This window comes from Schistocerca serialis, chromosome 4, assembly GCF_023864345.2.
Source record: "Schistocerca serialis cubense isolate TAMUIC-IGC-003099 chromosome 4, iqSchSeri2.2, whole genome shotgun sequence".
NCBI lineage: Eukaryota > Metazoa > Arthropoda > Insecta > Orthoptera > Acrididae > Schistocerca > Schistocerca serialis.
The window spans coordinates 512,820,066-512,845,041 of NC_064641.1; the positions used below are offsets into that span (position 1 = coordinate 512,820,066).

The following is a 24,976-nucleotide window of genomic DNA, read 5'->3' on the forward strand; positions in this document are numbered from 1 at the left end:
GCCGTAGTGGTTAACACACTTTTCTTACATTCGGGAGGACAACGGTTCGGACGTAGACCCGAAAATCCAGATTAAGGTTTTACATGATTTCCCTAAACCACTCCACACAAATTCTTGGTTGATTCCTTTGAAAGAGCGCAGAGGATTTCCTTACCGATCCCTGAGCCAGTCCGAGCTTGTGCTCCGTTTCTAATGAGCTCGATGTCTTCATTCCTTTGCTTTTGATTACATGGCCTTCGCTTAAAACTATTGAAATCCTTCGGAGAGTCAGCCACGATAAATCTGTTTCACCTAAAACACAAGATATACTGGACAGAAGAAATGCCTTCAGACTGCAAGAATAATGTTTCTTGCAAAGAAGACATGCACTGACGGGTTTGGATACAACTGAGTCATCAGTTTAATAAGCCATTGTTGCAAAATATTGAGATTAACTACTAACAGAAAATGGAAAAAACGAGTTGAAATCGGCCTTAGGGAATGTCAGTCGAGTTCACGAGAAATGTAGGAACATGTGAGATAATACAGACTCTATGTCTTATCTTAGAAGATACGTGAATATTGCGAACAAACGTTTATAGATCTTGTACATCTACCGAAAGCGTTTGACAATGTTCACTGAACTACACACTCAAAAATTCTGAAGGTAGCAGAGATAAAATACATGGTGTGAAAGCTTATTTCAAACTTCTACAGCAACAAGATGGCAGTTATAAGACTCCAGGTGCATGAAAGGGGAACTGTGGTTGAGAACGGAATGAGACAGGGATTTAGCTTATCCCTGATGTTATTTAACCTGCACTTTGAGCAAGTAATAAAGGAAACGACGAAGAAATTTGGGAAGGGAATTAAATTTGTTACATCATTATACCCGAACTCGGTCAATGTAGGATTATTGCTAATTTGTTTATAACGGAACCCATAGTGCTTTGACCTTGAATGAAGAGGCATACACATTTGAGCTAGTTATAAAGATGATAAGGGGGGAGGAAGCTCGAATCTTATTGGTCCGTGTGATTTCCCCCGATTTTAATGTCCTACCAATGGACCAGTAGTTTCCCGCCGACTTTATATCCCATGACCAGTATTTAGTTACGTGTCCACTTGCCTAAGGTGTGTGGATAGGCCAAGAGTTCCTCAGGGTGACCTTGAATATAACTTGCACAACTGCCTAAGGTGCGTGCGGGGTTGCCCTAGAGGACCTTGAATGTACCACATACACGTGCTGGTGGCTGCCTAGGGGGAAGGAAATGGGGGATGATCATTAATACAAGTCGCCGAAGTGTCTAACCGGACACAGAATGTGTCACCTGACACCGGAAGTGATAAGATTGCTTTCTGGGCCGATACCCACAATAAATGACGATTGCTCATCAGTTATTGCGTTATCATATCACTAGAAGTGATGCGTCGCCCGATGCTTACCTGCACTCGTACACGCCATGGTATCCTACTACAATGAACCAGACTACATATGCACTGCAAACAGAAGGCACATCTGGACTGAAAAGTACCAAACCTCATGAATATAAAAAAATTACTAAAAAAAGAGAACAGTAGTCTATTAAAGAGATAAGATATACACGCTACAGTCAAATAGCAAACTAAAGATTAAACAGCCACAGGAGGTCTTCTCTGGAGACATTGTGGCTGTCTTTAATTCCGTCTCCACTGGAACTGTAAGTTACACAATTTAAAATATGGGTCATAGTTTCATGTTCACCACACTCATAGAAAGGATCATTCGCAAGACCCACTTTCTCATTAAGCTTTTACAGCAACCGTTCCAGCTATTATTCTGTTTAATATTGTCCAGAGTCTTCTTGGAAGATCAAAGCAGGAAGTTGTTTTGTCACAACAGCAATAAGGAATCCATTTTGTTCCTTGCCAGTGTTCCTGGCAATCCCTTCCTTCTTCAACAATTCTAGGCTTTGGGTGGTTTTTCGGACAGATGTTCTTGACTTCAGTCGATCCTCCGTGTGTAAATGATGATAAATTGGGAGATCGCATTGGTTTGATATCTTCTTCCATTCTTTTTTTATTGCAGCTTCCCGTCTGATGTTTGGTGGTGGGATACTGGCTAGCACTGGAAGCCAAGTTTTGGGGGTCGGTTTCAGAGAGCCAGTTAGCCTATGATCTTCGTCGATTCATTGCGATCCACATCAACTCTTATTGGTGAGGCATTCGTTGCCTATACTGGGGGTAGAATTTTGCAGCACTAGATACCAGTGCAAATGCTGATGTGCACAAAGTGTTTGAGTCGCTTCCCCATGAGCTACCTGCTAGCTTGGCTAGCATAAAGTTTCTGGAATTCAGTGTTCGTTTAACTTCTTCCACGGGGTTACAATAATTGAACTACATGAAAAAAAAGCAAATTAATTACAGACTACGGTGTGAACACACTTTATTCGACATGTAAACGTTACTACAGATATTCGGATTTAGGTTACGACATGTTCGATATGCCTGCCATCATTGACGACGATGTGGCGCAGAAGAAATGGCGAAATTCTGCATGACCAGCTGCACTGTCGGAATATCGATGTTGTCGATGACCTCCTGAATGGCTGTTTTCAGCTCAGCAATGGTTGCTGTACACCTTATATTTAATATAGCCCCAAAAAAAGGAGTCGCATGTGTTCAGATCCGGAGAATGTGGCTGTCAATCGAAGTCCATGCCAATGGCCTCTGGGAACTCCCAGCCAGAATGTGGGCCCCAAAGTACTCCTCCAGGACATCAAACACTCTTCTGCTTCAATGGGATCGAGCTCTGTCTTGCATCAACCACATCTTGTCGAAATCAAGGTCACTTTGGATAATGGGGATGAAATCGTATTCCAAAGCCTTCACGTACCGTTCGGTAGTCACCATTCCATCAAGCAATATCGCACCCATTATTCCGTGACTCTGTGTTGCACACCACACAGTCACCCATTGAGGGTGAAGAGACTTCTCGATCACGAAATGCAGCTTCTCAGCCCCCAAATGCGCCAATTTTACTTGTTGACGAACACATCGAAATGAAAGAGGGCTTCGTCGCTAAACCAAACAACAATGCGCATACTGATTCCCATTATGCCCCGCGAGACCATCCGTACAGTTTTAAGGTTCTAATGCAAACCGTTCAGGAGTTATGACTATTTTATTTCATATAGCTCAATAAATGTCACCCTATAGGTGGTGCCTGAAGGAAAGTGTATGGTAAAGTTTAGCTCCTAAGTACTTCAGTGTGTTTTCCTCTTTAATTGGCTCTCCGCTGAGTTTAAAGTTCAACTTACTGTTACCTTCTTTATTGTTGAGATGCACAGTGATGCAGATCTGGAAGGATTTGGTCTCTTGTGGCAAGTGGCATAGTACACTACTGGACATTAAAATTGCTACACCAAGAAGAAATGCAGATGATAAACGGGTATTCATTGGACAAATATATTATACTACAACTGACATGTGATTACATTTTCACGCAATTTGGGTGTATAGATCCTGAGAAATCAGTACCCAGAACAACCACCTCTGGCCGTAATAACGGCCTTGATACGCCTGGGCATTGAGCCAAACAGAGCTTGGATAGCGCATACAGGTACAGATGCCCATGCAGCTTCAACACGATACCACAGTTCATGAAGAGTAGTGACTGGTGTATTGTGACGAGCCAGTTTCTCGGCAACCATTGAACAGTCGTTTTCAATTGGTGACAGATCTGGAGAATTTGCTGGCCAGGGCAGCAGTCGAACATTTTCTGTATCCAGAAAGGCCCGTACAGGACCTGCAACATGCGGTCGTGCATTATCCTGCTGAACTGTAGGGTTTCCCAGGGATCGAATGAAGGGTAGAGCCACGGGTCATAACACATCTGAAATGTAACGTCCACTGTTCAAAATGTCACCAATGCGAGCAAGAGGTGACCAAGACGTGTAACCAATGGCACCCCATACCATCACTCCGGGTGATACGCCAGTATGGCGATGACGAATACAGGCTTCCAATGTGCGTTCATCGCGATGTCGCCAAACACGGATGCGATCATCGTGATTCTGTAAACAGAACCTGGATTAATCCGAAAAAATGACGTTTTGCCATTCGTGCACCCAGGTTCGTCGTTGAGTTGTGATGCAGCCTCAAGGGTAACCGCAGCCATGGTCTCCGAGCTGATAGTCCATGCTGCTGCAAACGTCGTCGAACTGTTCGTGCAGATGGTTGTTGTCTTGCAAACGTGCCCATCTGTTGACTCAGGGATCGAGACGTGGCTGCACCATCCGTTTCAGCCATGCGGATAAGATGCCTGTCATCTCGACTGCTAGTGATACGAGGCCGTTGGGATCCAGCATGGCGTTCCGTATTACCCTTCTGAACCCACAGATTCCATATTCTGCTAACAGTCATTGGATGTCGACCAACGCGAGCAGCAATGTTGCGATACGATAAACCGCAATCGCGATAGGCTACAATCCGACCTTTATCAAAGTCGGAAACGTAATGGTACGCATTTCTCCTTCTTACACGAAGCATCACAACAACGTTTCACCAGGCAAGGCCGGTCAACTGCTGTTTGTGTATGAGAAATCGGTTGGAAACTTTCTTCATGTCAGCACGTTGTAGGTTTCACCACCGGCGCCAACCTTGTGTGAATGCTCTGAAAAGCTAATCATTTGCATATCACAGCAACTTCTTCCTGTTGGTTAAATTTCGCGTCTGTAGCACGTCATCTTCTTGGTGTAGCAATTTTAATGGCCAGTAGCGTAATTAAACTTTCCCTGTTTAACACGTTATAACACTGAAACTAACTACCATACGAGGGTCAAACTTGGCAGCATTAATGTCAAGGACATGGGAAAGAGAAATAATGCGGAATCAATTCAATTCAAGCACTTTTAATATTCTGCTATGGTACATCACACCATTACGACTACGAAAGGGGCACAATATGGCGCCCATTAGTGTCCAGAATAGTCTGAAAGCGCAGAATTGCATGCTTCACAGCAGAACGAAGAATGTCCGTAGGTATGCTGGCTACCTCTCTTGGTATGCTGCGCTGCAGATCAGCATATGTTTGAATTTTTCTCCGGTGAACCCTGTCCTTCAGGTTTCCCCACAACCAGAAATCACAGGGAGTGAGATCTGGTGATCGTGCCGGGGAAGCATTTGGAAACGATGAGCTGATAATTCGATCGTTCCTAAATGTGTTTCGGAGAAGCAGGTAAACTTAACGAGCGATGTGCGATGGGGCTCCATATTGCATGAAAACTGTTGAGTTTAATGCGTCTCTCTCCTGTAGGACGAGTATGACATGCTAGCGAAGCATATCGGACAGACAAATTTATGTGACTGTGCGATGGGTAAGCCCGGTGTACATAAACTGAAAAGTAAGAGATTGTGCACTGAACTTTGAACTATGCCGTTCTGAAGTGTTCTGATACTGATTACCTTATCTCTCAGGTGGGCTCCAATAGCACAGATTTCATAGTCTTCAGCGAAACCTTGCCTTTGACGACTTCTATGGGTTTACTTAAACGCCCTTGGATCCAGACTGAGTCATATGCTGATGATAGATCCAGTATCACTGCTCCTGTTTCCATTGCATCTTGGGAGACTCTTTCTATGTTTGTGGTCCATACTTGTTCACAGCAGCTCCAATTTTTCTTGTAACCAGCTTGTTCCACCGGCAGCACCATTTCGATAAGTGGCCGTAGTCTCGAGGCCACTACAGTCTCAAACAGTTTGTAGGTTGTACATAACAGAGAGACAGATGTACAGTTCTTCGGATCGTCTGTGGTTTTCCCTGGTTTAAGTATTACAATCACCATGGCCTCCTTCCACATCTTTCTGTAGTTTTGCAGAATCAACTATTTCCATGAAACAGATTTCAGTTTTTGGTCCCAATTTTTCTTTTAATTTTGGTAGTTCACCATCTAGATTTGGTACCATATGGTTTTTCACTTGTTTAAGAGCAGCATCTATTTCATCAGTATCAACTGCACATGCAATTTATGTTTTTTCAGGGTCTTTTCTAAATAGCTGTTCCTCTTCCTACTCATTTCCTTCTTTTCTGAACTGCTGAGTCTTATTTTTGATGTTTGCTTAAGTGTGAAAGCAATCTGGGTTGGTGAGATGCTGGTAACTACGGCTTTCAGTTGGTTCTCTCGTGCCAGTTTTGCTAGAAAGTTCCATCCCTTTCCATTGTAATGCATGAAGTTAATAGTGTGATTGCGCCTACTTGGTCTGCAACCCAAACTACATCCCAGTTACGCAGGAAGCTTGATTGCTGCAGACGTTATTCGGGGGCTACTGCGGCACAGACGAACACCAGACGGCGACCAATGCACCAGGAGTGGTTGCTGGACCTCTTTCTAACGTTAGCTACGTAACAGGAAGCAAGACAGAATGTATCTTGGCAGCAAGGGCTGTATTTCTGGCAGTGCTTGGGCCCTAGTTAGCGAGTCCCACCGAGCGAGCTTTCTGGGCCAGGCGCCGAATTCTTATTGCATTTCCACAATCAGGAGCTCTTTCGCTGGTCGTCATTACGCCGCGATCGCCATCCGAGCCAGCCTCCTCGCCCTGAATCCTGCAAGTGGTCTCTGTCTTCCCTCCTCGACAGGAAAACTGATTCTATATTTTGGAATACCTCTGTAGTTCCCTGTTGTGTGGCCTCACCGGACATAGAACTTCTTCTTTGAAACTTAGATTCTAACCGTTTTCCACCGGATTGCGTTGTCAGATTTAGAAGTCCTGTCGGAGTTTGTCACTATCCCAGATGTGTTGTGAACTTTGAATAGACTTAGTTATTTCTCTAAGTGACTCAAGAAATTTCCTCCGACAGTGCTTATCTGAAATGTATTAAGAACTTACGATCACAGATTCTTTCCTATCTTTTAGAGCCAAGACTCAGAACAGCACTTGGTTTTCCTCATTACCAGAAATCTGGACTATGTTTATGTTTCACTCAGAAGACTTCATATGGGTTTTTCCTTTAGTAAGATAATTCAAAATTAGAAAACTTTGTTGTCTTCTTCTGAGACTGTTTGTGCTTAAATGGTTCAAATGGTTCTGAGCACTATGCGACTTAACTTCTGAGGTCATCAGTCGCCTAGAACTTAGAACTAATTAAACCTAACTAACATAAGGGCATCACACACATCCATGCCCGAGGCAGGATTCGAACCTGCGACCGTAGCGGTCGCTCGGCTCCAGACTGTAGCACCTAGAACCGCACGGCCACTACGGCCGGCTGTGCTTAAATAGAAGACTGTAGTTTGTTTCAAGAGTCCCAAGATATCTCATTATTAAGTTTCTCTCTATTCAAATAAACTTTGTTCGTTTGTTAATACATTGGCTGTTTGCTTGTGTACCGCTTATTGTGGGCACTACATAGAGGATACTGTCTCCCACCACCGATTTCTTCGTTATCAATCTAAGAACTTGATTTCACGCCTACCCGCCTCCATCGCCCAGAACTCTGTTGCACTCAAAAAGTGTAGAATTAACCGCAAGCGACTCCCGAACGCACCCCTGCCTCCTGGCCCTCGCGAAGACAAACAAAGCTTGATGGTCTATTAAAAACTTGCCTGAAGGAAGATACGAAAACAGTTAATGTACAGAAATGTAAAGCTGCGCGCTTCACATAATGATAAAACGTAGCACCCAATGATTATAATATTAGTAAGTCACAGATGGAATCGGCCGCCGGTCGGAGTGGCCGTGCGGTTCTAGGCGCTACAGTCTGGAGCCGAGCGACCGCTACGGTCGCAGGTTCGAATCCTGCCTCGGGCATGGATGTGTGTGATGTCCTTAGGTTAGTTAGGTTTAATTAGTTCTAAGTTCTAGGCGACTGATGACCTCAGAAGTTAAGTCGCATAGTGCTCAGAGCCATTTGAATCGGCCAACTCACACAAATACCTGGGTACAACACTTCGTAGGAATATGAAATTAAACGATTACATAGACTCAGTCGCCGGTAAAGCAAGTGGCAGACTTCGATTTATTCGTAGAATACTAAGAAATTGCAACCAGTATACAAAGGAAATTGCTTACAAGTCACTCGCGAGGCCTGTCCTAGAAAACTGCTCAAAAGTGTAGAACCCGTACCAAATAGAACTAATAGGAGATATTGAACGTATGCAGAGAAGGGCAGCACGTACATTCACAGGTTTATCTGACACGCGGGAGACTGTCACATAGATTCCGACAGAACTGAACTTGCGGGCTTGAAGATAGACGTAAATCATCCCAAGAAGTTTCAAGAACTGACTTTAAATGATGAGTCTATGAATATACTGCAACCCTATGGACATCGCTCCAATAAGGATGTTGAGAACAAGATTAGATTAAGTACAGGACATCCAGAGGCACTTAAACAGTCATTCTTCACACGGCCCATACTTGAACGGAACGGAGAAAAGCCATAGCAACTAGTACAACGGGACGTACCCTATGCTATGCACTTCACAATGGTTTGCTGAGTATGGACATAGATGCAGATGTAGAAAATGGCTGGTTATGGGAGTGTTAAGGGAATTGGGCCACAAACTGGTACATCAGAAACTCATTGCTGTCATGCCAGCATCAAAATCAGCAAAAGAACAGCTTGCGACAGTGACAACGGAAAAGCAGGAAGATAGGTACAAAGAAATAAATGGCTTCAGAAAACCGAAGTAGGCCCAGAACAGAAGGATTAATGGCTACAGACGGCACCACAGACAAACCTGGGAGCAAGTAAAATAAAATTTCACAAATGAAAACCAGCTCCACATGTCGATCTTTGCATCCTATTCTATATTATTTAACGAATATAAAATCATAACTTACATTGATTTTGTGCTTGACAACCAAATGAAAAACGAAAATTATAAAGAAGCATTGACTGAAGTAGGAATATGGCACGGAAAGCATGGGGATTCATTACTAATACCCGTCAATAAATAAAAACAAAGTGCAGAAAGGTGAAGTAAAATTCGTTTGTACTCCGCTGCAGAGAGAAAATTCGTTCTGGGGCAAAGAGATAAAGTTTAACAGTTTTCAGCTTGTGCTGCAACGTGAGCTTTCTCCCGTCCCAAATCAGTTACATTTCGAAAAGTAGGAGGATTACGTCATAAAGTACAGTGTGCGAAAGACAAGAAAGAGGTTTCAGGGAAAGGAGAAGGTACATGTAACATCTGAATGGTATAGGTGCTATAGAGGAAGGGGAAAGATTAGGGTTCAGAAGAAAGCCGGCGAAGAGAAACTTTAAATATAATCGAATTACTTTCAATATTCTACGCGTTTTAAACAGTGTTTTAGAATGTGACTGTGAAAAAGATGTGAAATGCGGTTTGTATACTCCAGTTTATAAATCAGACGTTCTTATTTTGTCTATATGCTGATGCTATCGAAATACAGCACAGAAAAAATCTCTTTTAAAGAATTGGGAATATTTATGATGACAGGTCGGTTTAACCACATTCATGATTAAAAATATGTGAACAGGAAGTTACTTACAATCACGAGAGCATCAGGACTGTTATCTGCAGAGATAGTCTCGTTTCTGAAATAAAAGTCTCTCAGTTTAAGAGCTGCGTCGATTTGTTGCTCTGTTGTAGGTAGGTGTACGTTAGATCCCACTGATTCAACAAATCGGTTGTTGAGGAAATTGATTTTTTCTATGTCATTTAGAAGATTTGAACCTGTAATATGAATTTAGGTAAGTAACCAGTCAATTAGAATTAAAATATGCTACAGCAATCGTATTGGAATAGCTTACAGACACACCATCGAAAACGTATTCAGTGATAACCTGAATAAAGTTTGACTGTAAATACTAGGTAGACTCTAATGCGTTACTTAGTAGTTTGAAAAGTGTAAGGGAAAGTTAGTTTAATGTATGTGCAGCTTCAAGTGATTAATGGATAGTGAGATGCCTATACAGAATTTGCGTTCTACTGTTAAACATAATTTCTTTCATCAGGCCGGGAAATTCATGGCTACGAACCAAGTTCGCCAGAGGTAACGCCTGTCAGAATTGGCACTCTGTGGAAACGTCCGTAGATGAGTGCCTGAATAGGAGACTCCGAGAAGAAAGCGCAGTCCAGCTCAGGCTCTATGTGTGGCCACCAGGGAGAATACGAGAACAGCATTTGCTCCTGTAATTGTAATTTCTGGTTACTTTCTTGAAGCGGCGTAATTGCTAAAACATGTATTCGTATATCATTGTACACGTAGTATATCTCCCCGCGAAACGATAAAAACAATACCGTATCCAGTTCAAATGGCGATCTAAATTACGTCAGGCAGGACAACTGTTTCTTGGCTACGCTACACGACAAAAACGCCAACTAAAAGAATTAAAATAAATATTGGTAATCTTTTTGTACATCACCGCAACACTACGTTCCTAGGCCACTGCTCATTATTTCCGCCTTTTATTCATTAAGTGTCCTGATTGACAATATGCTTTGAATTTTTTACAACTGAACAAAAATTTATTTTAGTAGAGTAAAGAAAATGTGGTTTCTAGTGCAAAAAACACCAACAGGTGTACAAATACCTCTTTTCTAACAATTATGTGGAGAGAATCCGAAACATCTGTACCACCTACAAGGAGAATGTCTTTAAAGGAAGCACGACAAGGGAAAAAGTCTGTCATTTAAGAGATTCAGTTTGAAGTGAGCAATAAACCACCATTAGTTATACCATTCTGCTTGGTGGAAATATGCTGAACTCTAACCTACGTTGGGCTTTGTTGGTCAGCACAATAATTACCAACATCGTGAATTATGATTGCACACTTGAAGTACAAGCCAGAAAACTTAGCTGGTGACCGTTTGCTAGGTATTCATTGGGTAGCTCGTAAGCAACATCGACCATTGTTCTTCATAATTGTTACCGGTGAGGGAAACTTGTACTACAAGTAGGAGTAACTAAGTCCTATCAAAACTACAACTTACCGTTACAACGCTTACTTTCACTCACAAAAGTTGACATTATGCGAATTGTGACTGGAGCAGTGTATGCTGTACCTCATCTGTCAGGAAGAGTGAGGTGTCTAGCAGAAGGTCAGTAGCGTTGAGAGAACGTAAAAAGTCCACTAGCTGTTCAGAGTCATCAGTTTCGAATCCCAGGGCAGTACCCAATCTGAAGGCGTGTCTCCGAGCCCATTCCATGGTGAGCGGTTGCCCGATGAAATTTCCGCTCTGAATTATGACCTTTGAGAAGAGACCTGTTAGAAGATGACATACATCAGTCGAAACCCATTTGAAGATGCTTACTGCACTGTAACTCAAATAATTTGATTGCATTATTATTTTTAAAGGCATCTTTCAGATATAAATAGAGACTGTAAGAAGATGAATATAGGCGGTGAAACATGTTCGGGTATAGACTAAAGAAATAGGTTGTGTACAGAAGGTGGAATTTAAAAACCCATATTTAAAATTTACTTCCTCTTTCCTTTGCGAAATTTATATTTTCCATCATTGAGGCAGAATAACGAAGAACTGTTTGCACATATCGAATGAATTTAATGGGTGGACAGCATTAGCATCTGCGTAGTATTAAAGGATTTTTCAAAAGCTGTAATTTGCGCATTTGTTATGTTTTAAGAGGTGTGGAAACAATGAAATAGTTTACTGACTTATACGGAACACAAGATACTACAAACAAGAAAAATAATACATGTGAATCAGAGTGAAGATGTCTCGCGAAGAGTACCACACAGATTTTTTATAGTTGGATGTTCTTTTCGTAATATCCATGTATGTGGCGACGAAGAGAATCTTAGAATCTTGTTGAAAAGAGTCCATTTTGTTATGCGTCCTTCTCTTTTTACAGGGTGTCTCCAGTTTGGGGGAACTAAGCTCTTCCCATTCTGCACAATATTTCTCCTTACAAATGCTGATGATAGTATTTTAATGTGTCTTCAAAGCGTCTGCAGTTCTTTCGACTACTTTCGTTACAGGCAATAGAGTTGCACCATTGTCTCTCTCCTTATCCAAATATTCCCACACTGAGCACACACTCACGTGCATTGACCACGCAAAACATGGGCAGATCGCTGAACATTCCGTATAGCAGTCACATCATTTTGCTCACTTCCACTACAAGCGTCAGACATTCTGTAGTGCCATACAAATTCGCCCCACAAAACAATAAAGCACGCAACGAAACGACCACAGATGTTTACGTTGCAAGCCGCGAGTGTCATACGCAGCTGGCTACATCAGGCGAGGCGCTACCGGGAATAGCAGAGAGATTTGACAAGGGTGAAAGGAACAGGAGGTGCGACCAAGTTCGTTCTCTAATCGGCTGTTGCTGAGGTAGCAGCCTTGTGAACAGTTAGATGTCACTCACTTCGTTATTCTGGTCCGGGTACAGAGCACAACATCATATGGATGTAAGTCATAGACTGTGGAAAAACTGGAGAAGAAGATAATCGAGTCATTTGAGATGTGGTGTAAAAGGAGAATGATGAAAATTAAATGAACTAATAAGGTAAGAAATCCTCCATAGAATCTTTAAGAACAGGAATATGTGAACAGCATTTGCTGCAGGAAACGATAAGATGAAACAACGTTTGTTAGACATCAAGAAATAACTTCCGTAATACTAAAGGGAGCCATGGAGGATAAATACATATACAGAAAAATATAAAAGAAAGTAACTGTGGAGATGGGGTGTAGATGATACTCGTAGATGAAAAGACTGGGCTATGTGAGGAAATCATGATGGGCCACATCCAAATCACTCATAGATCGATGACCCAGAAAACGTAAGAAAAAAAAATTGTTCAAACAGTGATTTTGTGTGGCTCCCGTCTGGTATATTACGTTACATTTTGTCACGGACTAACCGTTTTTCAATACAAAATGCTACACCCTGTGAAGTCCGCATACTTTCACAAAGAGATATATCAGTGCTATCGTTAATAGGTGGACGTCTTAAATGCTCATGTCGTATGATGCCATAAGCAAAATACTGGATTTACTTCTTTTCATTGTAAATATATCGTCAAATAACCCATTTTTATTGTGTTGACAATTCTTCTGATAAAGCGTGACTAAATTGTCTTGTTCATCGTCCGTTTCGTTGATTTTACTGCTAATTTTATTGCGTTATTCAACGCGAAGTTTGATATTTAAAGGTTTGTGCATCACTCGTTCTCTTAACGTCTAGTGCTGCTGCTTCATAGCTTATTGTTCTCACTGCGATGTTAACTAAAGAAACCTCTGTATTCTGTTTAATAATGTCAAACATACGGCAGATGATACTTTTCAACGTAGCATACGTTCCATTCAGTGAGTGAGACTCATCCAATTCTTCTACAGGATTTTTAATTAATATAACCGATATGGTGAGGGTCTTTCACCGTAGTAACAATGGCATGTTAGCGTACGAAGAACGTATCCGTTAGGACAGTTCGGCGAAATTTGGCGCTAATGGGCTATGGACAGCAGACTACCGACGCGAACACCGTTGCTAACAGCACGAAACCGTCTGCAGCTCCTCTCCTGGGTTCAGGACCATATCGGTTGGGCCCTAGACGACTGGAATATCGCGGCCTGGTTACACGAGCCCAGGCTTCAGCAAGAAACAGCTGATTGATGGTAGGGGCCGGGTGTGGCACAGATCCTACAAAGCCATGGACCCAAGTTGTCAACAAGGCACTGTGCAAGCTGATGGTGACTCCATAATGGTGTGTTTTGTTTTTACATTGAATGGAATGGATTTTCTGGCCCAACTGAACCGATCATTGACTGAAATGGTTTCGTTCGGCCACTTAGAGACCACGTGCCGCCAAACAATGATGGAATTTTTTTGAATGAGAATGCGCCGCGTCACCGGACCGCAATTGTTTGTGACTTGTTTGAAGGACATTCTGGACAGTTCGAGCGAATGATATGGCCACCCAGGTAGCACGATGTAGCTCCCATAGAACATTTATGGGCGTAATCGAGAGGTCAGTTCGTGCACATAATCCTGCACAGGCAACACTTGCGGAATTATTGACAGCTATTGAGGCAGAATGGCTCAGTATTTCTAGAGGGACTTCCAAAGACTTGTTGAGTCCACACCAGGTCGAGTTGCTGCACTACGCCGGAGAAAAGGAGGCCCGACACGATATTGGGAAGTATCCCATGACTGCCGTCACCTCCACAATTCTCTTTGTAGACACGTTATTAGTAAATCAACTACCGCAAGTCGTGCATTATTGTCAAAACAATGTTCCTAATTGTACCCAAATAAAATAAACCTCTGAGTTTCAGGATACAGTGGTTAGTAGTTTTATTAACAGTGTATCTAGAGATAGTACATAATAGACAAAATTAAAATAATTTCTTAAATAAAGAGGTCCAAACTTTAAGTGAATTCTTGTTTATAATTCCCGTACATTAATACGCACAATTACAAATGTTTTCAATCAATTTGAACTCTTAAGTCACAAACAACTGATCCAAAATCGGTTTTTACTGAAAAAATTATTGATGACCATACGCCAGCATGTTGCTGAAAATTATATATACAATATTGTGAAATGAAATTTCAGAGGACCACGTTTCTTAAACAGTTTAGCTTATTTATTAAGCCTGAGCAGCTGACATTCCACTAGTTAATACCCACAAATTAATGGCGCCTTGTGTCCTTCCCTTTTGATATTTTTCTTATATTTCTATGTACTCCTCATAATATTCTTGAGCTTAGAAGCAAAAACAAAGACGGAATTTTAGCAACACTGAAGGTTCACATACATTCTAACGAAATTAAGGTTCTCATTTCCAGTTTTGTTCCGTAACCTCAAAGACATCTGGACGAGCAAGAAGAAAAAAAAAAAAAAAAAGAAAAGATGCAGGCTAACTGGAATAATCGCTCGGTTAGCACATTCCCGATTATTTTAGAACTTTCGAGGTAATGTTATCCGTTTCTTTTGCCTTCTCCGATCCCAAATTTTCAAAGATACCCTTGAACGCGAGTACGGTATCTTAACCTCTGTCTTGGTTCACGCATTAACGACGCGAGCAAACGCAGGACGGTACATTGCCACAGGCAGTTGCTTAGTGCAATATGCTGAACCACAGCACCCACTTAAAAGTAACCAAAAATAATTTAAACTTTGAATCCAAATAAGAATTAACCTTTATCGCATGAAAAATACCAGCTGGTGCTGGCCTGAGAGTTTGTGACCAACGTGTAACCAAGCCAGGGAGGCTCCGGTACGCAGCGTACGTGACATTTGTGACACTCACACTATGACAAACCCGTTTGGGCACGTATAAATACTGGCATTTCGGCTGGGCATGTCATCCGATATAATGGATCGAGACAGCGTCCGCTTTAGTGTTGGCTTTCGCCATGAGCCTGCTTCTGCTCCACCGTCATCCCTTCAGAGAGTCCACATGCAGCACTATTGGTCCTGGGGTTGAACTGAGGCTTCGTAGCACACAGCGTTTTCCAGATGGACGACTGCCTTGCTGCAGTCATTTTCTCTTGAGATGGATTCCTGTAGCTCTCAGGAATCCATGGAACCCACAGTGTGTCGACAAACTCTAAGAACGACTCCTCCACCCATCTGTAGTGGTTATTGCGCACTGGACCGCTAGACTGCGGTGTGGTTTCATTGAGGATATTGGATAGATGAATGGTTCTCCTGGAGAATCACCCAGCTTTCAGCTTATAGGACTTGAAGTGTCAACGGCGAACCAGCGTGCTATCGCTTCCTATGATATGAAAGATAGAGCTGGTGGGAAACTTGGCATAATGTTGGGTTCACTGACGACAGAAGATTCTGCCTCGAAGTCAATGATGATCATCTGCAAGCGCACTAGGCAAGAAGAGTGGAGACTACTGGGAAGTATCAAGTAGCGATATACATATGTCACTCTGCACATAATACCATGTGTAGCAGTTGTCTACGATGATTGTACATCTCCACAGTTTTTTGATTGGTACCATTGGAAGCTGCTAATAAGAAAGCTGCCTTGACAAGTGAAACACGTTAAAAGTAAATATTTAATAACTTTTATCAGTTTCACACTACGATGTGAATACTTTGGCTAAAGACATTATATATATGCTTGCTTGACGAGAAGCTTGAACGGTCACATGTTTGTCTGTCTCGCGAGAGTTTGCAACAGAATTGCTGAAAACACTAACGCTGGTTGAATGTGAAGAAATACGCCTATCGAGAAACTTTCAGAACAGGTATTTAGTGCGGAATATGCAAATATCGTTCGACCACCCACTGTAGTTCTTCTGCTAAAGATATTAAGTTAGCAGCAGACAGTTCGGTTTTAGTATATTTCACAGCAGAACACTTGTGTAATCGAAGAAAATATTAACAGTAGAACTGTACAAAGGGTGGAAAAGAAAATATGCCTAGTCTCCACCATCACATGCGCAAACCAAATATACTTTAAAACCCAAGGATAGACCCTTAATTTTTTTGTTGTGTAATTACACACCTAATCTTTAAGTAAATCGATTGTAAAACTTATGTCATGCGGAAGTTTCTTGAAGCTGCCCTTACTGAACCTTAGGCGTGCGCTGGCGGTTCTGATGCATCATGGACATCAAAAATGGTTATGTAAGGGACGAATGGTAGTGAAAGGATTTTTTGCAATAGATCCTGTCCCTAACTCTTGATGACTCCTACCATCCTTTATCCCACACATCTCTCGCTGTAGCTGCAGCTCTTCGTAGTAAATGGGTAGTTGGAATTCCACAATGACTATTTAAACCATCGCGTGTTACAGCCTTAGCCACGTCTAATGTCGTATAGCATTGTTAGCTTGGAGTGACCAAGGAACAGATTACGTCGCCTTTGCGCACAATAGCAAGTTTCCTCGTTAATTGAGAGTTTGACAATGATAAGAGAAAAGGGATATGATCAAAACCATGGCCAGCAAGGATTCATCTCAGTTAAACGTTCCTGTTTGACGGACAGGTCACAATGAAGAGTGTCAGTGCAGTCGCTCCATGAGACATTGTGAAGATATTTCAAATAAAGCCTAGGAAATAGGCAAAATGTTGTTTGGTCTTAGATCTTCAGGCGTATCACCTGCCTCCCTTATCCGGCAAAATACTGGCGGAGACAAATTTTCCCTCCCTGGTTTACCTGTGCAGTTTGGTGAATAAAGACTCAATATTGTGGAACTATCCCGACTATAGTTCAGCCCTTTCTTTTTCCGTTTCTCTAACGTGAAGGATATTTGCTTTTTGAACAGAACTAGGCCCGTGCAAATATGTCTCCTTTTAACCAACACGCTATCCCAGGTATTTAGCAGATCCTCTGATAGCGCAGTTTCCCGACTCGTTCCCCACTGAGCATCTGTGGTTCGTTATGAAGTTGCGTTGCATTACTAGCAACATCTTTTAGCTGTCTACAACAACTGTTGGTAGCAGCGTACAACCATATCTCCCAGGATGACATCCGACACTTCAGACACGACTGAAAGCGGTTTTATACGCAGGGAAGGCTATGAAACATGATGAAATTATTGACCAAGACAATATGTCCACAGATGTATGACCGCGATAATATGATCATATAATATATACAACCTGTGCAATTAATTTGCGTGGGCTTTTCTTCAAATTTTTCGTCTTTTTTCCACTAGTAGAGATTCGGCATCTCCAACTCAGAGTAACGGTTAATGCATAGCTTGAAACGCATTACACAAGTCTAATCCACTTTACATAATGTTTTACCCTCTACTTTGAACAGGATTCTAAAACATTATACTGAAACGATAGAGTACGAATCCATGAATCTGATATATATCGCTTTATATTAGTGGCATCATTCTTCTGTTTCGTTTGTCTGCAAAAATTTATTTTAATAAATAATAGATGGGTTCAATAGAAATGGAATGCGAGTAGAGGTGAAAACTAGCTACATTGTCGCGAACATCATATAGAAAGACGGATAAAAAAATCGTAGCACCAAAAAGGAATTGTGTGGCAAAAACGAAACTTGGTAGGCCTGTTTCTAGATCTGATAGATGATATCTATTCAGATTTGGCGCCAGTCCCATAAGAGGGGCGCAAGTAACGCCACTATGAGAATGAAAATCGGGTTCAAATGGTTCAAATGGCTCTGAGTACTATGGGACTTAACTCCTGAGGTCATCAGTCCCCTAGAACTTAGAACTACTTAAACCTAAATAACCTAAGGACATCACACCCATCCATGCCCGAGGCAGGATTCGAACCTGCGACCGTAGCGGTCGCGCAGTTCCAGACTGAAGCGCCTAGAAACGCACGGCCACTCCGGCCGGCTGCAAATCGGGTTTGCTTTAAATACACACTGTAACATTCATGAACATTGGTTACCTTTGAGACTGGTCGCGGTAGTCAAGATTGTCTTTAAGGTGACAAAGGAACCACTAGCAGCACTTCACTGAAGTTGAATGGGGATGTGTAATGGGGCTACGTGAAACTGGATGTTCCTTCTTCGATATTGCAGAGTAGCTTGGCAGGACTGTAGCCTCTGAACATGACTGCTATCAGCGATGGTCATGAGAATGTATGGCCACAAGAAGACCATACTCCGGACGACCACCACCCCTGTGGACCCGGGGGTTAGAATAGGCCTGAGGTATTCCTGCCTGTCGTAAGAGGCGACTAAGAGGAGTCTCACACCTTTCAGCCTTTATGTGATGGTCCCCTGTAGGGTTGACCTACATTTTTCAAAATTTCCCCGAAGAGCGAGCCAATTCGGGAAGGGCGCCTTAAAAGGTGCATCGTGTTCATCGCCCATTGAGATCTTTAGCCCACTTTCTCGTCATGGCATTGCAGTCCCGCTCGTCCTTCATCTCTTGAGTGAGGACACCTACCTGGGTGCGTTTTCCTCCACCAATTATGCAGTGTCGTTTTCTGCCCCGATGAGGACCATGGAATTCTTTACACCTCGTATCCAGTATGATTTTTTTTTGCTCGTCAGTCTACTGACTGGTTTGACGCGGCCCGCCACGAATTCCTTTCCTGTGCTAACCTCTTCATCTCAGAGTAGCACTTGCAACCTACGTCCTCAATTATTTGCTTGACGTATTCCAACCTCTGTCTTCCTCTACAGTTTTCCCTCTACAGCTCCCTCTAGTACCATGGAAGTCATTCACTCATGTCTTAGCAGATGTCCTATCATCCCGTCCCTTCTCCTTATCAGTGTTTTCCACATATTCCTTTCCTCTCCGATTCTGCGTAGAACCTCCTCATTCCTTACCTTATCAGGCCACCTAATTTTCAACATTCGTCTATAGCACCACATTTCAAATGCTTCGATTCTCTTCTGTTCCGGTTTTCCCACAGTCCATGTTTCACTACCATACAATGCTGTACTCCAGACGTACATCCTCAGAAATTTCTTCCTCAAATTAAGGCCGGTATTTGATATTAGTAGACTTCTCTTGGCCCGAAATGCCTTTTTTGCCATAGCGAGTCTGCTTTTGATGTCCTCCCTGCTCCGTCCGTCATTGGTTATTTTACTGCCTAGGTAGCAGAATTCCTTAACTTCATTGACTTCGTGACCATCAATCCTGATGTTAAGTTTCTCTCTGTTCTCATTTCTACTACTTCTCATTACCTTCGTCTTTCTCCGATTTACTCTCAAACCATACTGTGTACCCATTAGAATGTCCATTCCGTTCGGCAGATCATTTAATTCTTCTTCACTTTCACTCAGGATAGTAATGTCATCAGCGAATCGTATCATTGATATCCTTTCACCTTGTATTTTAATTCTACTCCTGAACCTTTCTTTTATTTCCATAATTACTTCCTCGATGTACAGATTGAAGAGTAGGGGCGAAAGGCTGCAGCCTTGTCTTACACCCTTCTTAACACGAGCACTTCGTTCTTGATCGTCCACTCTTATTATTCCCTCTTGGTTGTTGTACATATTGTACATGACCCGTCTCTCCCTATAGCTTATCCCTACTTTTTTCAGAATCTCGAACAGCTTGCACCATTTTATATTGTCGAACGCTTTTTCCAGGTCAACAAATCCTATGAAAGTGTCTTGATTTTTCTTTAGCCTTGCTTCCATTATTAGCCGTAACGTCAGAATTGCCTCTCTCGTCCCTTTACTTTTCCTTAAGCCAAACTGATCGTCACCTAGCGCATTCTCAGTTTTCTTTTCCATTCTTCTGTATATTATTCTTGTAAGCAGCTTCGATGCATGAGCTGTTAAGCTGATTGTGCGATAATTCTCGCACTTGTCAGCTCTTGCCGTCTTCGGAATTGTATGGATGATGCTTTTCCAAAAGTCAGATGGTATATCGCCAGACTCATATATTCTACACACCAACGTGAATAGTCGTTTTGTTGCCACTTCCCCCAATGGTTTTAGAAATTCTGATGGAATGTTATCTATCCCTTCTGCCTTATTTGACCGTAAGTCCTCCAAAGCTCTTTTAAATTCCGATTCTAATACTGGATCCCCTATCTCTTCTAAATCGACTCCTGTTTCTTCTTCTATCACATCAGACAAATCTTCACCCTCATAAAGGCTTTCAATGTATTCTTTCCACCTATCTGCTCTCTCCTCTGCATTTAACAATGGAATTCCCGTTGCACTCTTAATGTTACCACCGTTGCTTTTAATGTCACCAAAGGTTGTTTTGAATTTCCTGTATGCTGAGTCTGTCCTTCCGACAATCATATCTTTTTCGATGTCTTCACATTTTTCCTGCAGCCATTTCGTCTTAGCTTCCTGCACTTCTTATTTATTTCATTCCTCAGCGACTTGTATTTCTGTATTCCTGATTTTCCCGGGACATGTTTGTACTTCCTCCTTTCATCAATCAACTGAAGTATTTCTTCTGTTACCCATGGTTTCTTCGCAGCTACCTTCTCTGTACCTATGTTTTCCTTCCCAACTTCTGTGATGGCCCTTTTTAGAGATGTCCATTCCTCTTCAACTGTACTGCCTACTGCGCTATTCCTTATTGCTGTATCTATAGCGTTAGAGAACTTCAAACGTATCTCGTCATTCCTTAGTACTTCCGTATCCCACTTCTTTGCGTATTGATTCTTCCTGACTAATGTCTTGAACTTCAGCCTACTCTTCATCACTACTATATTGTGATCTGAGTCTATATCTGCTCCTGGGTACGCCTTACAATCCAGTATCTGATTTCGGAATCTCTGTCTGACCATGATGTAATCTAATTGAAATCTTCCCGTATCTCCCAGCCTTTTCCAAGTATACCTCCTCCTCTTGTGACTCTTGAACAGGGTATTCGCTATTACTAGCTGAAACTTGTTACAGAACTCAATTAGTGTTTCTCCTCTTTCATTCCTTGTCCCAAGCCCATATTCTCCTGTAACCTTTTCTTCTACTCCTTCCCCTACAACTGCATTCCAGTCGCCCATGACTATTAGATTTTCGTCCCCCTTTACATACTGCATTACCCTTTCAAAAAATATCCTCATACACTTTCTCTATCTGTTCATCTTCAGCTTGCGACGTCGGCATGTATACCTGAACTATCGTTGTCGGTGTTGGTCTGCTGTCGATTCTGATTGGAACAACCCGGTCACTGAACTGTTCACAGTAACACACCTTCTGCCCTACCTTCCTATTCATAATGAATCCTACGCCTGTTATACCATTTTCTGCTGCTCTTGATATTACCCGATACTCATCTGACCAGAAATCCTTGTCTTCCTTCCACTTCACTTCACTGACCCCTACTATATCTAGATTGAGCCTTTGCATTTCCCTTTTCAGATTTTCTAGTTTCCCTACCACGTTCAAGCTTCTGACATTCCACGCCCCGACCAGTAGAACGTTATCCTTTCTTTGATTATTCAATCTTTTTCTCATGGTAACCTCCCCCTTGGCAGTCCCCTCCCGGGGATCCGAATGGGGGACTATTCCAGTATGGTAGCCAGTCCATTGTGGTGAGGCTGCCATGTACCTTGTTGGTTGTAGCCCCCTGACTACACAGGGATCGCTTTGCTGATGCCTGCGCTGTTAACTCCCCACATATGCCAAGGCGTAGATGCCCATCACCCTGGGTCATCGGGACTCCCGACAATACACATCCTGACAGGTGGCCTTTGCTGAGGCTGGGTGGCACCTGTGAGGTGGGGCCCTGGTCGGAGTGGGTGGCATCAGGGCGTATGACGCGCGCTGAAGCGTACCACATCATCACTTGCTGGTGATCAAACGCCAGCAGTCTCTAAGCGTTCCAAGTCTCAGTACAATGCAAGGAAGTATGATCCTAAATCGTCCCCCTCTCTGGCCACGCCCTGAAAGGAATGCCAGGCTAAGGATGGCAGCGAACCTTATTTACCCCGGTACCTCATATGTATGAAAACTTATGGGGACTCCTTTGTTTCTATGAAGCCTCAGTTTTTTGTAGAGCATTTAGAGGACAAATTTGGGGAGGTGGAAGGCTTGTCCAAAATTCGTTCAGAGTCAGTCTTGATAAAAACGGCTTCCTGGCTTGTGACAAGCTGAGGGATGTTTCAGTTGCCATCACGCTTCATAAGAGCTTAAATATGATCCAGGATATTATATTCCACAGGGATCTTCTTTTGCAGTTTGACGACGAGCTGCGCGCCAGCTTAGAGCGGCGAGGAGTTCATTTCGTCTGGCGCATCCATCAGCGCCCAAGGAATATTCAGGTTGCCACCGGTGCCTTCATCTTGGGCTTTGAGGGGGACACATTACCCGAGAAGGTCAAGGTGATGGTCTACCGCTGTGATGTAAAGCCCTGTATCCCTCCCCAATGTGGTGCTTTAAATGCTGGAAGTTCGGCCATATGTCTTCGCGCTGTACTTACAGCATCGCAGGTCGAGATTGTGGACGTCCATCGCATCCCAACACTCCATGCGCCCCACCTCCCATCTGTGTCAACTGCGGAGAGCATAATTCCCCTTGAAACTTCCTGGCAGATTAAAACTGTGTGCCGGGCCGAGACTCGAACTCGAGGCCTTTGCTTTTCGCGGGCAAGTAGGAGACGAGGTACTGGCAGAAGTAAAGCTGTGAGGATGGGGCGTGAGTCGTACTCGGGTAGCTCAGTTGGTAGAGCACTCGCCCGCGAAAGGCAAAGGTCCCGAGTTCGAGTCTCAGTCCGGCACACAGTTTTAATCTGCCAGGAAGTTTCATGTCAGCGCACACTCCGCTGCAGAGTGAAAATCTCTTTCTGGAACCATTCCCCTTGCTCACCAGATTGCAGGATTTTACAGCGAGAAAGGAAAATCATGGAATTCAAGACCCTGGACCGACTGAACAAACTGAAGCCAAGAGGAAATTTGTATGCCTACATCCTGTGGCTATGACCTCCTCTTCTGCCGCCACTATGAGAACAGTTGTAGCCCCGTCAGTTCCCCGAGTTCCAGTCTGCTCTGAGAGCTGGAAGACTAGATCTGCCCTCTTGATAGTAGGGGAAACTTCCCTCTGTGTTGCCCCCACACCACCTACCTCTGTCTTCTTCAGCTCCTCTCACTAGTAAGGGGTCACTTGGATCAATCCCTTCCCAGGTTTCTGCTAGTGGGAAACATCTGCCACTAGCTGAAGTGCCCAGAAGCAGCTGGTTGTAGAGTTTCACGATCATCTTCAGTCCTGGAGACTGGATCAGTGAAGCCCTCCCAGCCAGAGAAACCCAAGGATCAGCGAGAGAAATCCAGAAAGAACACCCCCAGGAGCAAGGGAATTGCGATGGCACCCACACCACCGCTGCCTACAAGCTCTGCGTCTGAGGACCTAGCCGGCCGAAGTGGCCGTGCGGTTAAAGGCGCTGCAGTCTGGAACCGCAAGGCCGCTACGGTCGCAGGTTCGAATCCTGCCTCGGGCATGGATGTTTGTGATGTCCTTAGGTTAGTTAGGTTTAACTAGTTCTAAGTTCTAGGGGACTAATGACCTCAGCAGTTGAGTCCCTTAGTGCTCAGAGCCATTTGAACCATCTGAGGACCTAGATCACGCCGGACCCTCAGACACAATGAATATAACATGTTCAGGATATAAGTTGGTGGCAGCTGGTGACCCTGAGGCGTAGACTGCCTCATTGAGTGTTTCATGCCTCCCCAGTCTCACGATCACGTCATCCTCCAGTGAAATTGTGGTGGTTTTTTCTATTACCTAGCTGAGCTATGGCAACTGTTAAGTCTTACACCTGCTTTCTGCATTGCCCTCCAGGAAACCTGGTTCCCGGCAATGCAGACCCCTGCCCTTCTCGGCTACAGGGGATATTACAAGAACCATAGCGAATGTAATAGTCAGGTGGAGTTTGTGTTTATGTCCTGAACTTGGTATGTAGTGAACCAGTGCCCCTTCAAACTCCTCTTGAAGCTGTGGCTGTCAGGATACGACACGGGAAATAACTGTTTGCAACGTATATCTCAAGACTAATCTTGAACGAACGAACTGTGACAGAAGCCCGAACAACGGGGGACTGACGTACTAGGACATGCACTGAAACTATGAAGTAGTGGATGGATAGTGGCTAGGCACTAGCCGAAATCTAGATTTGCTTAACAAGACCTGAAATGAGAGGACGACTGATTGCTGTGCTCCATCATTGTGAAAGTCTTATCACAGTCGTTGAGTGCATACACATTCCTATTGTAAGGAAACTTGATGAGCATTAATCGTCCCAGTATTATCGACCAAGTGCAGCAGGCGTGGAACTCCGTCCCACAAACTGACATCTGCCACCTGTGCAACATAAAGCATACACGTTTGCATGCTTGCATTCTAGCGGTTACACAGGTTATTTATGTACCAGCATTTCACATTTGCAATGTCTTACGTTCTGCTTACATTAATTTGCAATGTTAATCACTTAAATATGTTACCTAACAAATTTATTCCCGAAATTTCATTAGTCTACATTAATTATTTTTTGATGTTGTGGTTTTTTCCGTCAGTGTACTAGTTTTCTGAAATTAAAAGAGTGGATATTAGCAACGAGGTATAGATCAATCCTTCTAATTCTTGTATATAACAACTGAAAATATCGAGCACATGAACGGTGAAAGAAACAAAGAAGAGAATTAATTTGCTTGA

At 43.1% G+C, this 24,976-nt stretch overlaps 1 protein-coding gene across 1 annotated transcript in view; it reads right to left on the reverse strand.

Annotated features, from left to right (window-relative positions):
- The window catches only part of LOC126475234 (acetylcholinesterase-like), a 140,036-nt gene that overhangs the window by 43,554 nt on the left and 71,506 nt on the right, over nt 1-24,976 (reverse strand). The window contains 3 exon segments of the mRNA XM_050102912.1: nt 9,472-9,656; nt 9,962-10,112; nt 10,989-11,188. Of these exon segments, the coding sequence (XP_049958869.1) occupies nt 9,472-9,656; nt 9,962-10,112; nt 10,989-11,188 (536 nt within the window).